At 39.6% G+C, this 13,231-nt stretch overlaps 1 protein-coding gene across 3 annotated transcripts in view; it reads right to left on the reverse strand.

The window, feature by feature from the left end:
* Positions 1–13,231, reverse strand: part of HAP2 (hapless 2) — a 146,215-nt gene that overhangs the window by 92,856 nt on the left and 40,128 nt on the right. For all 3 annotated transcript variants that reach the window (XM_088889684.1, XM_088889683.1, XM_010280262.3), the window contains 2 exons: positions 8,769–8,826; positions 8,625–8,685 (listed from right to left, as the gene is read on the reverse strand). In XM_088889684.1, the coding sequence (XP_088745810.1) occupies positions 8,625–8,685; positions 8,769–8,826 (119 nt within the window). The remainder of the gene's footprint in view (positions 1–8,624; positions 8,686–8,768; positions 8,827–13,231) is intronic.

A 13,231-nucleotide genomic window follows, 5' to 3' on the forward strand; every position in this document is an offset into this window, starting at 1 on the left:
GGGTCCTAGCACATGAGTTTTGATGAATAACCCCCATGTCAGAGAGATAGCAGGATAGGTTCTTCTCAAAGTATTCTTTTGCATTGTCAGATCTGAAGATTTTAATCCTGGTATCAAATTGGGTTAGAACAAATTCATGGAATTGTCTTACAAGTCTTGGAACTTCATCACGGGATTTCATCAAGAATATCCAAGTGAATCTAGAAAAATCATCAATAAACAGGATAAAGTATTTGTAGCCACCCATGGAGGGTATAAGTGGTAAGGCCCCCACACATCAGAGTGCACAATATTAAAAGGAAAAGAAGATCTTTTATTACTCAAAGGATAATTGTTTCTACAATGCTTTGACAATTCACAAGACTCGCAATGAAGACTGGACAAACTAATTCCCTTAAACAGTTCAGGGAATAGATGACTCAAGGCAGAAAAAGACAGATGACCAAAACGACGATGACACAACATAATCCGACTAACAGACTCTGAAGAAACAGATCCGAGAGCAACATTCCCAAGATGATCAGTGTATTGTCCCTGAGTATCAAGCAGGTATATTCCGTTCACCTCATGGCCACTCCCAATCACCTTCTGAGACTCCAGATCCTAAAAAACACTGTAGGAAGGAAAAAAGGTTACACAACAATTTAGTGACTTGGTTAAACTACTTATAGACAACAAATTTGTATTTAGTTTAGGTACATGAAGGGCTGAAGGTAGAAACAAGGAATCCATAGCCTTGATGGTTCCCTTACCAGAGATAGGGGCAAGTGAACCATCAGCTAAAATGATTTTATCACGTCCAGAAAGCAAGTCAAATGAAACAAACAAGGTAGAAAGATTGGTCATATGGTCAGAAGCACCTGAGTCAATAATCCAAGGGATCTTGAGATTACCTGAAGTGGTAGCATGATTGGTAGAAGCTCTTATACCTGAATGAGCAAATGCAGAAGAAGCAGAATTTCCTGAAGGGTTGGAAGGAGAAGTCACATCACCCAACTGACTGATCATCTACCCAAACTTTTCATATTCTGCTCTCATGGCTGCCAACTGTGCAGAAGCAGACATCTCTTCACTATCTGGCCCGGCAGCTACATTTGCACTTCCTGATCTTTTACTATCATGTTTTTTCTGAAACTGAATGGGAACAAGATTGGGATGTAGTTTCCAGCACTTGTCTTCGGTGTGCTTCGATTTCTTGCAGTACTCACATATAACTTCTTTCTTTCTTGTGCCTCCAGAAGTTCCAGCATTCCCTTTAGGTTTAACCCCCATATTGGCAAAGTGATCACTAATATCAGCTCCTTGAACCTGGACAGCCCTTCTGCTCTCTTCACTACTCACCAATGCATAAGCTTGTGACAATGAGACACACTCCTTGGAAAGAATATTCTGTTTTGTGATATCATATTCTGGGTTTAGTCCAGTTAAGAACTCAAATACCCTGTTCCTTTCAACTAATTTTCTATAGGTCTCTACATCATTGGTGGTGTCCCAAGTTACAGCTTCTATTAGGTCAATCTCTTGCCATAGAGACTTCAGGGTTGAGAAATATACAGCTAGAGGTTTCTCCCCTTGCCTTAAATTCTTTACATCACTTCTCAATTTATATGCTCGTGCCACATTGAGTTTTTGGGAATAGGTTTCAGCAACACTGTCCCAAATTTCCTTTGCTGAATTCATCCATAGGTAGTGTTGGCTAATTTGTGGCTGCATTGAGTTCACAAGCCACCCAATGACAGTGTAATTTTCTTGCATCCACTTCTCATAGGATGGATCATCTTCTGGGGGAGCCTTCTTACTCCCGGAAATGAACCCCCACTTTCCTCTACTACATACATAAATCTTTACTAATTGTGACCATGCCAGATAATTAGTTCCATCTAGTTTAACTGTGGTCACAGTCAATAAGGAATCACTTGGAGTCCCCTGAACCGGTCCATATTCAGCACCACTTTTGTTTTCAAACTCTGAGGAGTACATCATGTAAACACTTCAAATATGATTTCAGATGACTTCTACTAGTATACTGAATGAGGACGAGCAAGAATTGAGTTCAGCCGACCACAAGAAGGCAATACAATGAGTTCAGCCTTCAAGAAGTAATCAGAAACTTCTAGGCACTGTGCACTCAGCCGAAGTACCTTTTCAAATCTGATTTCAAGGTAACCACCAAAGAAATAGTCAAAAAAAGCAAATACCAATTGGTATTGCTGAAAAAGGCCTTTTTAGAAACACAGTGTGGGCAATACAGACAACCCCACTGCCAAGAAAGAAAAAAGGCCTCAAGAACAATTCGTACAGCTCCCCAAAAACAACCAAATATGAGTAACAATCCACAGCCTTGTTACAAGGATGTTTCGGCAGTTTTGACAGTCCAAGAAGGAGTGAAAACAGCCCAGAAATTTCTGGGTTAAACCAGATTCAATGGCAGCCGAAGGTAGTACAGAACAACTAGAAATTTTTGGACACTTCAACAGTCCAAACACAGCCGAAAGTAGTACAGAACAACCAGAAGTTTTCGGACACTTCAACAGTCCAAACACATCAGAAAATAACCCAGAAAACTTAGCACAACTTACAGTTTTGAGCTGTTCCCCTTCCCCTTTTTTTTCTCTGATTCTTCCTGGCCACCGAACCACTTCTCCAAAAGATTCTAGTCTTTGGCACTTCCAATGACCTCCAAGAATCAGGCAATACGTGCCTAAGCTTCCAGCCCCAGAATATTAAAGTTCAGGTATGCTCTGATACCATGAAGAAAACTAAAGAGAGGAGAGCTTGAGAGTTCAGCAATGAGGGTCTGAGAATGAGAGTTTCGAACCTACTCTCTCTCAGCACCCTAATACTATTTTGTTAAGATAGATTTAAGTAATTACAAGGAGGCCCTTAGTTGGGCAAGAATTTACAAAGAACTTAATATAGACAGGATGGGCCCAGAATAAGGCCCATTACAGGAGAACATAAATAACAAGAAGGAATAAACAGCCTATGGGCCATTTGGCCCATCTTCTCTACAACCCCCAACTTGCCTGTATCTTCTAGTAAATCAAGTACATATTTCCGTTGGGAAATAAAGATGCCCTTGTGAGAGCAGACAACTTCAATTCCAAGGAAATAACATAAGAGGCCTAGATCTTTCACCTCAAATTGAGTGGCTAATAATTTTTTTAGTCTCTGTATTTCAGCCTCCCAATCTCCTATGATCACTATGCCATCCACATACACAATTAGAGCTACAATTTTCCCTTCACCTTTTTTCACAAATAGAGTGTGATCTGACTGGCATTGTTTGAACCCCATCTATTGAACTGCTAAGTGGAACTTACTAAACCAAACCCGAGGTGATTGTTTCAACCCATATAAAGATTTTTTTAACCTACACACTTTTTGTTCACTGCCTTTGGCACAAAAACATGGAGGTTGGGCCATGTACACTTCCTCTTCCAAGTCACCATTCAAGAAAACATTTTTTATGTCCAATTGGTGAAGTTCCCAGTCAAGATTTGCTGCCAACGAAAGAAGAATCCTGATAGAGTTCATCTTCGCTACTGGAGCAAAAGTCTCTGCATAGTCCACTCCATATACCTGTGTAAAACCTCTTGCTACCAGTCTAGCCTTGTACCTTCCAACAGTTCCATCAGCCTTGTGTTTCACTGTGAACACCCACCTGCAACCCACTAGTTCCTTCCCTCCAGGAAGTTCCACCAACTCCCAAGTGCCATTTTTGTGTAATGCATCAATTTCTTCTTGCATTGCATCTGTCCATTCAGTTTGGATAAAGTTTCTGCTACATTCTTAGGAATGGGGACACTGTCCACAGAAGAGAGGAATGCACGGAATGAAGGTGAAATGTGATCATAGGACATAAAATTAGAGATAGGATGAATAGTGATACAAGATCTAACACCCTTTCTCTTAGCAATAGGAACATCAAGATCATTAATAACAGGGGAATCAACATTGAGAGGAACAAGCACATCAATAGGAGCGAGCGTACCTGGCTGATGAGAAGGATCTGCCTCTGGCGAATCCGATGATGTTGGTTGCATAGTGTCAAGTTCCACGGATCTTGAACTCTACTGGCTTTTATGGCGGCGATGAAAGACATGGAATGGAGGAGGATCGGGTAAAGGAGGTAGTTGAGTTTGAGCCGCCTATTTCTCCTCAACCCTACTCTCCCCCTAAGGAGAAACCAAGAAGGAAGGTTGGTTCTTAAAGAATGATACATCGATGGATGCATAGTACTTGCGAGAGGTGGGATCATAGCAACAGTACCCCTTTTGAGAATAAAGGGTAACCAAGGAAAACACAAGGAATAGCCCGAGGCTCAAGCTTACCTCGAGTAGGGGACAAGTTATGGGCAAAGCAACGACACCCAAAAACATGCATCGGAATGGTGAACAACGGAGCTGTAGGAAATAGAAGCTGATGTGGGGCCTTATACTCTAGTAGCCGAGATGGCATACGGTTGATGATGTATGTAGCACACAAAACTGCATCCATCCAAAAATGTGTTGGCACATTCATATGAATTAATAAGCCATGAGCTACTTCGAGAAGGTGACGATTCTTTCTTCCAGCAACACCATTTTGTTGGGGTGTCCTCGCACAAGAGCTTCATTGAAGTGACCCACTCGAAGCAAAAAACTCCGTGATATCACTATGGAAGTCTTCTTTCGCATTGTCTAATTGAAAGATATGGATTTCAGTTTGGAACTGAGTGAACACCAAGCATTGAAAGTCTTTCACAATTTTTGGCACTTCATCTCTAGATCGCATAGGGTAAACCCAAGTGTATCTAGAGTAATCATCAATCAAGGTAATGAAGTACTTATATCCAGCCTTAGTAGGTAGAGTAACAGGGCCCCAAACATCAGAATAAACAATATGAAATGGAAATCCAGATCTTTTATTTCTCAAAGGAAAAGAACTTCTACAATGTTTACTCAATTGACATGTCTGACACTGTAACTGACTCACTGACAAGGACTCAAACAACTTTAGAAACATAACTTTTAATGACTCAAAAGAAAGATGACCAAGACGATTGTGCCATAAATAGGCTTAACTTTCACTGGACGAACTCATGGACTTTGTAGCCACAAGACCAGCTTTATTCTCCAACACGTAGAGACCATCCACCATGCTTCCTCTACTAATTGTCTTCCCCAAGGCCAAATCCTAAAACACACATGAAGACGGAAAGAAAGTTACTAAACAATTCAAGGAGTGAGTAATACTACTAATGGAAAGCAAATTTATAGGTAATTTCGGAACATGCAGTACATTAGAAAGGGTAAGGCCGAGTGGGAGAGTTATGGTGCCTTGGCCAGCTATGGTAAAGAAAGAACCATCAGCTAGTCTCACCTTATCTCTCCCAGAGAGAAGGTTATATGTCTGAAATAAATTTGACTTATCGGTCATGTGGTTTGACGCTCCAGAGTCAATAACCCAAGGAGAATCAGTGGTATGAGAAGACACATGGAGGGCAATGGCAGTGTTACCTGATGTAGACGCGAAAGAGGTAGAGGGAGTAGGACTAGAATCCATCTGGCGGAGAGTCCTATCATACAATTCCAAATGGTCACGAAAGGAGTTGATAAGTTCATCCTTAGGGTCAGAACCGGAATGCCTCTCCTGAGTTACCAATGAACTAGTCTCCTAAGATGCCATATTAGCTGAGTTGTACTTTTTCTGATTCTGCTGACTTGGTTTCTTGCCTTGATCAGGTGTTGACTTCTTACCCAAATCCTGTGCCCATTTAGGTTTTCCATGAAGATCCGAACATGTATCTCCGGTGTGTCTTGTCTCCTGCCAGTGAGTGCACCAAAGTTTACTCTTATCATTTGTTCTCTTCTAAGAGTCACCTTTCTTAAAAGTACCTCCGACATTTGTATCTGAATTTCCCCAGACAGCTAAGGCAACTGACTCCCCCTCTACACAATTCATCACACTTCTACTCTCTTCTGACTACACTAAGGCATACACCTCCTGAACTGATGACAAGTCTTTACTACCCAAGTTCTATAACCTAATGGACTCATATGAAGGATTCAGCCCTAGGAGGAAGGCAAAGACCCATTGCTGAGATACAAGTGACTTATATGCCTTTGTATCTTCATTACACTTCCAATTCACATTCTGGTAGTGATCAAGTTCTTTTCATATCGATGTCAAATCAGAATAGTACATCGAGAGACTCCTCTCCCCCTGCTTGCAAGTAGAGGATTTAGCTTGCAGTTGGTATATCTTGGCATAGTGTCTCCGCTCTGAATAGGTGGATTTTGCTTGTTCCCATATCTCACAAGCTGTTTCAGCCCACATAAATGTCTTCCTTACCTGTGGCAGCATGGAAACCAAGAGACATGACATCACCATACTATTCTCTTGATTCCACCTATCATATACAGCACTTCCGTTCTTCGGTTCCTTCACTCTCCCATTGATGTATCCTATTTTCCCCCTAGCAGTGATGTAGAGTTTTATTCCCCTAGACCATTCAAGGTAGTTCAGACCATTAAAGGGAATAACAGCTATGGAAAAATTCATATCCATTCCCCCACTCACTCCATTGTGGCTCCCTGAAATCTCTGAAGTAGCAGAAATCTCAGACGACATGGTAAACACAATTTTTTTTATCTAACTCTCAACTGAGGATCCCTCCTTATATCGACAAAAGCTCCACACACAAAAATTCAGTTCTGGACTTAATCTGAGCACAATAAAAACAGCACCAATTTCCAAAGAAGAACTATGATGAGACCGATTTTCAGATCTGCATGAAGAACAGTCCCAGCCTACTGGTTTTCCAGTAAGTTCCACAGAATTAATCAATAAGAGAGATCCTAACACCCATTAAATCAGACTAACGAGCAGAGAAAACAGGTCATCTGTGACCTACAGTCACCTTTTCACAGGTACAAGATCACACGATCCAACAAACAAAAGAGGTATAACACTCACAAAAGTCTGCCGACATTCAGCGGTTTGGATTCATTTGTTCTCCACTTGGTACACGACCAAGGAAAGAAATAAAAGAAGAAAAAAAACTTTGGGGTTGTACCAGTTGCAGATCTGATTTGATCAGCCTAGATTCAATCCTCTGTTCCACCCAGATAAAGACGAAAAAAAACAGGTCATCTTGGCAATAAATCCAATTGAAAAATGAGGAAGGAGAGAAGAGAAGGGAAGAAGAGAGAAGAGAAGAAAGAAAGGAAGAAGAAAAGGTTTGGAGCAATGGAACAGTGCTGGCGGCGCCAACTTCTATTATATTATATAGGGCGACAGAAATAAGAAGGGAAAAGACTCCTGTGCTCCTGCTGTAAGTGAAGTACAATAACAGAAAATAAAAAAAAGGCTTTAACTAGCCAAACAGACCCTAACAAAAATAACTAAATTATCTCAACAATAATGTATTCTTTTGAGGGTGTGAACAGTGAAAGACACACCTCTCGACACTTACTCTCTTCTTCCCCTTCTTCTTCATCTCTTGAAACCCTAGTTTCTACAACTTTTTTATTTATCTTCGTTTTCAAATTTTCATTTACCTTCAACCACTCTCCATGAACTTTTAATATTATTTACAAGATATTTTTTCAATTATTCAATATAATTAATTATTTAAGTCTTCTAATTTTGTTTCATTTAGGCAAGCCCCAAGTTGGGATTGAAGTATTGGATGAACTTTTAATATTATTTGCAAGGTATAAATGTTTTTAATTAATTAATTAAGTCTTCTAATTATGTTTCATCTAGGAAAGCCCCGTGTTGGGATTGAAGTATTGGAAACAAACACAACTTGGAAACTTGTGGGCCTAATGCACACTAAAACCTAGGTCCAAGCCTTGAATTTTTGAGTTAGGTTGGGCTTGTTGGTTGGGGCCAAGCTTGACTTGGAAATTTGTGAGCCTAATGTGAACTTGGACTAAAAATCTGCAGGGCCAGGCCCAAACCAAGTCTAGACATAAAACTTAGGACCAAGCCTAGAATTTTTAGGCCAAATCGGGCCTTTTCATCTACATCTCTTTAACGTCACAATTGAATTCCGTGGAACAAAAGCAAACTAATATTTTAAAAATTCTCTCTCCTCTCACTCTTGTTCTCTGTCCAAGAATTCATCTACTCCCTCCCTCCCCCCAACCCCTCTAACAGTATACACTTGGTAAAATGTCTTAGTGCATATCATATGTTAAGTTACTTAATTTCACTTAAATGAATTTTTTAAGACTATTAATTACTTTAAAGTAGTTATTAATTGTAATTGTTAAATTATTTGTCTTAAAATTTGAGTAATTAATGTAATTTAAGTATTTAATCAGATTAATTAAATTAATAATCAATTAAGTTAAATTAACTAAAATAACTAATTAAATTGCACTAAATCAATTTGCTTCATTTACCCAAGCAACTAACTTTAAATCTACCTATATGAATAAAATTGCCTATTTAATGTGTTCTTGTATTCTTATCAGCCCCTGCAATGCAGGGGCACCCCGTTAGTATATATAGAAGATGAAATAATTGAATAATTGCATCTGCATATTATAAAGAAGGATATTTAACAATTAACATAGTATAGCCAAGCAAAAATGAAGTATAAGAAAAAAAAAGAGAAATAATAACCATACCAATCACCTGGAAACCGAAGACAATGTGCAGTGTTGGCTTTTCCTTTCATCAGTTTACCAACTAAGCAAAAAAAGAAAACTCATCAATAACTACCCTGGTAAGAAAATTTGAGAATATTGAACAACCAAAGATTAAGCACTTACAAAAGCTCCCACATGAAGAAGGCACACGACGTCGTGTCCCACAAGGACAACAAATTGGCTATTCATCAAGACAAAAGAAAGGGGAACATAAACGCCACATATAAAACAAGAAGAAAATGAAATTTATTAAATCATAACCATGCAAAAGATATTGTGTAGATAATAAAACAAAATAAAAATAAGTTATCATAAGATGAAAGTTTAGTTTACAATATTTTTCAAATAACTCCAAGGACAGCTGGAACCAATGTTTTATAAAATGTGGAGGCATGATACAAGGCATTCCACTACCTAGAGGTGTGAGGCTCTTGAGCACAAAAAAGGACATGATCCCCCTTAAGAGGAGGTATAGAAGAAGGAAGAAGAAGGATCCCATCTTGTTTTCTTGTTTCTTTTTTATGAAAGGTTTCTTGTACTAAGAGGAATAAAGATGCAAGGGATCCGAGGGTGGAGCCCCCGACCCAAACATCCTTTCCCTACCCTTCCATTCCCTTTCCTTTTCTTTTCTTTTTCACTCTTTCTTTCTTTCTTACTTTTTCTTTCCCTTTCATTTATTTCTTTCTTTTCTTTCTTTTTGTATGAAGTGTGCATAAGGTGCATGAAGTGTACACCTCATGCAAGAGTCTTTTGAGATGTATGTCACAGAGACATCAATGCCTCTGCCATGCGACTCAGGACGTTTTGGGGGCACCTTGCCCGGACTCCCCAAAGGTTTGCTTCCAAACACCTGCCTTGTCACACCTTACAAAACATTGGCTGGGCCTGTGGATATGCAGTCAACTAAGGGCAAGATTTTGACTGATACTTTCTACCAATGTTTTCAACCCACCATCGACCCAATGGTCAAACCGTTCAAACCATCACCCAAAGGGAATTTCCGGTCTGGGTAAATTTTAAATCCGAAAATTGGTCAGAAAATGTTGATTTGGTCAAAAAAGCATCGACCCAGGTTGTTGAATGGTCAATTAATCAACCCAGTCAATAGGCCATGGGTTACATTTTCTTTTTTTTTTTGATAAATGAGAGAAATTTGATTAATTCAAATAAAGAGAGTACAATCACCCAGGAGGAGGCACAAGGTGTTACCTCACCCAAGGACTGAACCATAAACAATAAACACACACAAGCCTAAAACACAATTACAAGGTAACCCAAAACAGATCTCCCCTTGATACCCCCTGTTTGGCCAGAGAATCAGCCATTGCATTTGGTGATCTGCTAACCCACTGAAAATTGACTGTCATATTTCTTGTCAGCCAGTTCACTTTAACAGATTCCTGTAACCCCAACAAGTTGTTTCTGGATTTGTCAGCCAGCCCACTACTACCTTGGAATCCCCCTCAACTATCAAATTTTCCACTCCAAGTTGATTGGCCAGTTGTATGCCTTGTACCACTACTAGTATCTTGGCCCTTGCAGAATCACCAACTCCTACTGATCCTGAAAATAAAGACATTATGTTGCTGTCTTTCACTCTCAGAAACCCTCCTATTCCCGATGGCCCTAGGTTATCTTGACAGCTACCATCGAAATTCAATTTTACCATTCCTTCCGGTGGGGTTTCCAGTCTACTTGTGGTTTGTTCTTTGTGGAGACTGTAGAAGCCACTGCTGCCCAGTTTCTCCTTAAATCATCAAAGGAGTAATCCTCCAACAAGTATGAAGATTTCAACCAAAAGGTTGTCCTTGTCATTATGCATTCCTTGACTTCAGCAAGGCTTCTTTCCTTTTCTTGAAAAATTCTAGCATTTCTAACAGCAGCTTTACTTCGGAGGGCAAGTTCCACCTCTGCACCCAAATAATGATACAACCTAGTTCCAAATATTGGCAGCAGGCCATGGGTTACAAAATTATTGTATGCATTTTTTATGAATAACAGTTCCAATTAGTTAATATAAAAAGTGAGTACAATAGAGAAGAGAGCCCAGAAGAGGGGCTAGCCTCGACTAACCACCATACATGAATACATTAGCCCCTAGCCAACTTGGCCACATTACAACTGGCCCCTTGATACCCCCTGCCCTGCTTTGGTAGTTCATTTGCCAAACCATTGACAGCCCTTCGAACCCAAATCACTTTTGTTTGCAATTCCTCTATAATGCTTTGTAACCCAAATCTATAATTCCAAGCTACCTCTTGATCTTTCTTCAACCACCAAATGACTGTTTTTGAAACCCCTTCAATTTTGATCTCTTTCATTTTCCTAGCTTTTGCTCTCCTTAAACCTGTGAATGCTACCCAAGTTTCTGACAGAATTGAGTTTCCTGATCCTAGACATCCAAAAAAGAACTCTAGGATGTATCCATTTTTATACCTGAAAACTCCACCTATATCTGAAGGTCCAGGATTACCAAAGCTGCATATAAATTACTAAAAAAGGGCAGCCCAGTGCATGAGGCTCCTGCCAATGCAGGTCTGAGGATGTACACAGCCTTATCCCTGCACATGTTGTTTCCAAGATTTGAACCCTGCATATAAATTGCCATATACTTAAATTGTACATAAACTTCCAAAGGCAGTAACTTTTTGCTTGGTGGTTAGATTGTGTATTTTTTTTAGGGTTTGACTATGATATGGGAAAGATATGATATCTGAAAAACTTCTAATCAGTCAACTGGAATCATAAACGTGGTAACCAATCAGGTGTTATTTATCAAAATTCATGGGTGGATTTTGATTGGTCAAAACTCTTCCCATACCATGTCTTTCCCGCACCATAGATTTTCCCTTTTTTTATTTTGGGTATTTCATGATCTATGCATTCCAAGGAGCCGAAGGTGCCTTGGCCCATTATTTAAAAAAAAAATGCATTGTTTGGCCTCAAATCATAAGTATTAGTATAAAAAATTAAAACCAAAATAAAAAATATGATACATTAAGAATATAATTATATATTTTGGATATACTTGAAAGAAGAAGAAGAGCTGTTAACCGTATTACAGGTTTGAAGAGAAGAAGAGAGAGAGAGAGAGAGAGAGAGAGAGAGAGAGAGTGAAGAGAGGAGAAAAGAAAGAAGGGGTTCGGTGGTGAATCAACCTGCCTCCACCAATTTCTGTGATACACTCTCAACTCCCAACATTTTTGATAACCTTCTTCGCAACTCCCTCCCTCAGTAACCAGGACAGGTAAAGGAACTTTTGGAGCTGAAACTGAAATCCCTTCCTCGCTATTCTCCCCCTGAGGAGAAGCCTTATGATAGTAGGGCATATCCTCAAAGAAGGTGACATCCATGGACACAAAGCACTTTCCTGAAACTAGCTCATAACAGCAATATCCCTTTTAATTTTGTGCATACCCAAGGAAAATACACTTAGTGGCTTTGGGATCAAACTTGGAGCGATGAGGTCCAAGGGTTTGAACAAAACAAGTACACCCAAAAGTTTTGAGGGGAATTGTAAATAGGTCTTTATCTGGATATAGAAGACTGAACAGGGTTTGCATGTTTGGGACCCGTGAAGGAACCCTGTTAATGAGGTATATGGCTGTAATGGATTGCATCTCCCCAAAAGCATAAGGGAACATTGGAGTTGAGCATGATGCTTCTAGCTACCTCTAAAACATGTTTGTTTTTTCTCTCAGCAACCCCGTTTTGCTGAGGTGTGTGAGGACAGGTGCTCTAATGAATGATCCCATGATCAAGGAGATAGGATGCCAAGGGTTTTGCAAAGTATTCCTTGGCATTCTCAGATCTAAGAATCTTGATCTTGGTTTCAAATTGAGTTAGGATCATCTGATGGAAAGCTTGGGTCAGAGAGGGGACCTCATCTCGAGAGTGCATAAGATAGACCCATGAAAAACGGGTATAGTCATCAACAAATAATAAGAAATATCTGTACCCCCTGTGGTGGGAGTATGGTAGGGCCCCCAAACATTGGTATGCACAATCTCAAAAGGAAGGTTGCTTCTTTTATTACTTAAAGGATAAGATGATCTACTATGTTTTGCAAGTTCACAACTTTCACATTTTAACCTAGACACTTCTACTGACTCAAACAAGTTTTGAAAAAGACTCTTTAAAGACCCAAAAGATAAATGACCTAAGCGGTTATGCCAAAGCATAATCTTACTACAAGACTGAGAAACAAACAATTCCCCTTCTTCACTCTGCTCCCCCTGTGAATGTTCTAGCAGGTAGACTCCATTCATCTCACGGCCAATCCCAATCACCTTCTTCATTTCCAGATCCTAAAAAATACACCGATCGGGGAAAAAAGTTACCGAACAGTTTTGATTTTTAGTAATACTACTAACTAAAAGTAAGTTAGCACTAAGCTTGGGAACATGCAAAGCTAAGGATAGGGTGATGGCATCTGATAATCTGATGTCTCCCTTGCCAGAAATTGGTACAAGAGAGCCATCAGCAATAGAAACTTTGTCTCTCCCAGAGGATAAACAATAGGTGCTAAATAAAGTAGATATGCTAGTCATATGATCTGAAGCACCTAAATCCATTACCCAAGAAGA

This window comes from Nelumbo nucifera, chromosome 6 (assembly GCF_055504915.1).
Source record: "Nelumbo nucifera cultivar China Antique chromosome 6, China Antique-T2T, whole genome shotgun sequence".
Taxonomy (NCBI): Eukaryota; Viridiplantae; Streptophyta; class Magnoliopsida; order Proteales; family Nelumbonaceae; genus Nelumbo; species Nelumbo nucifera.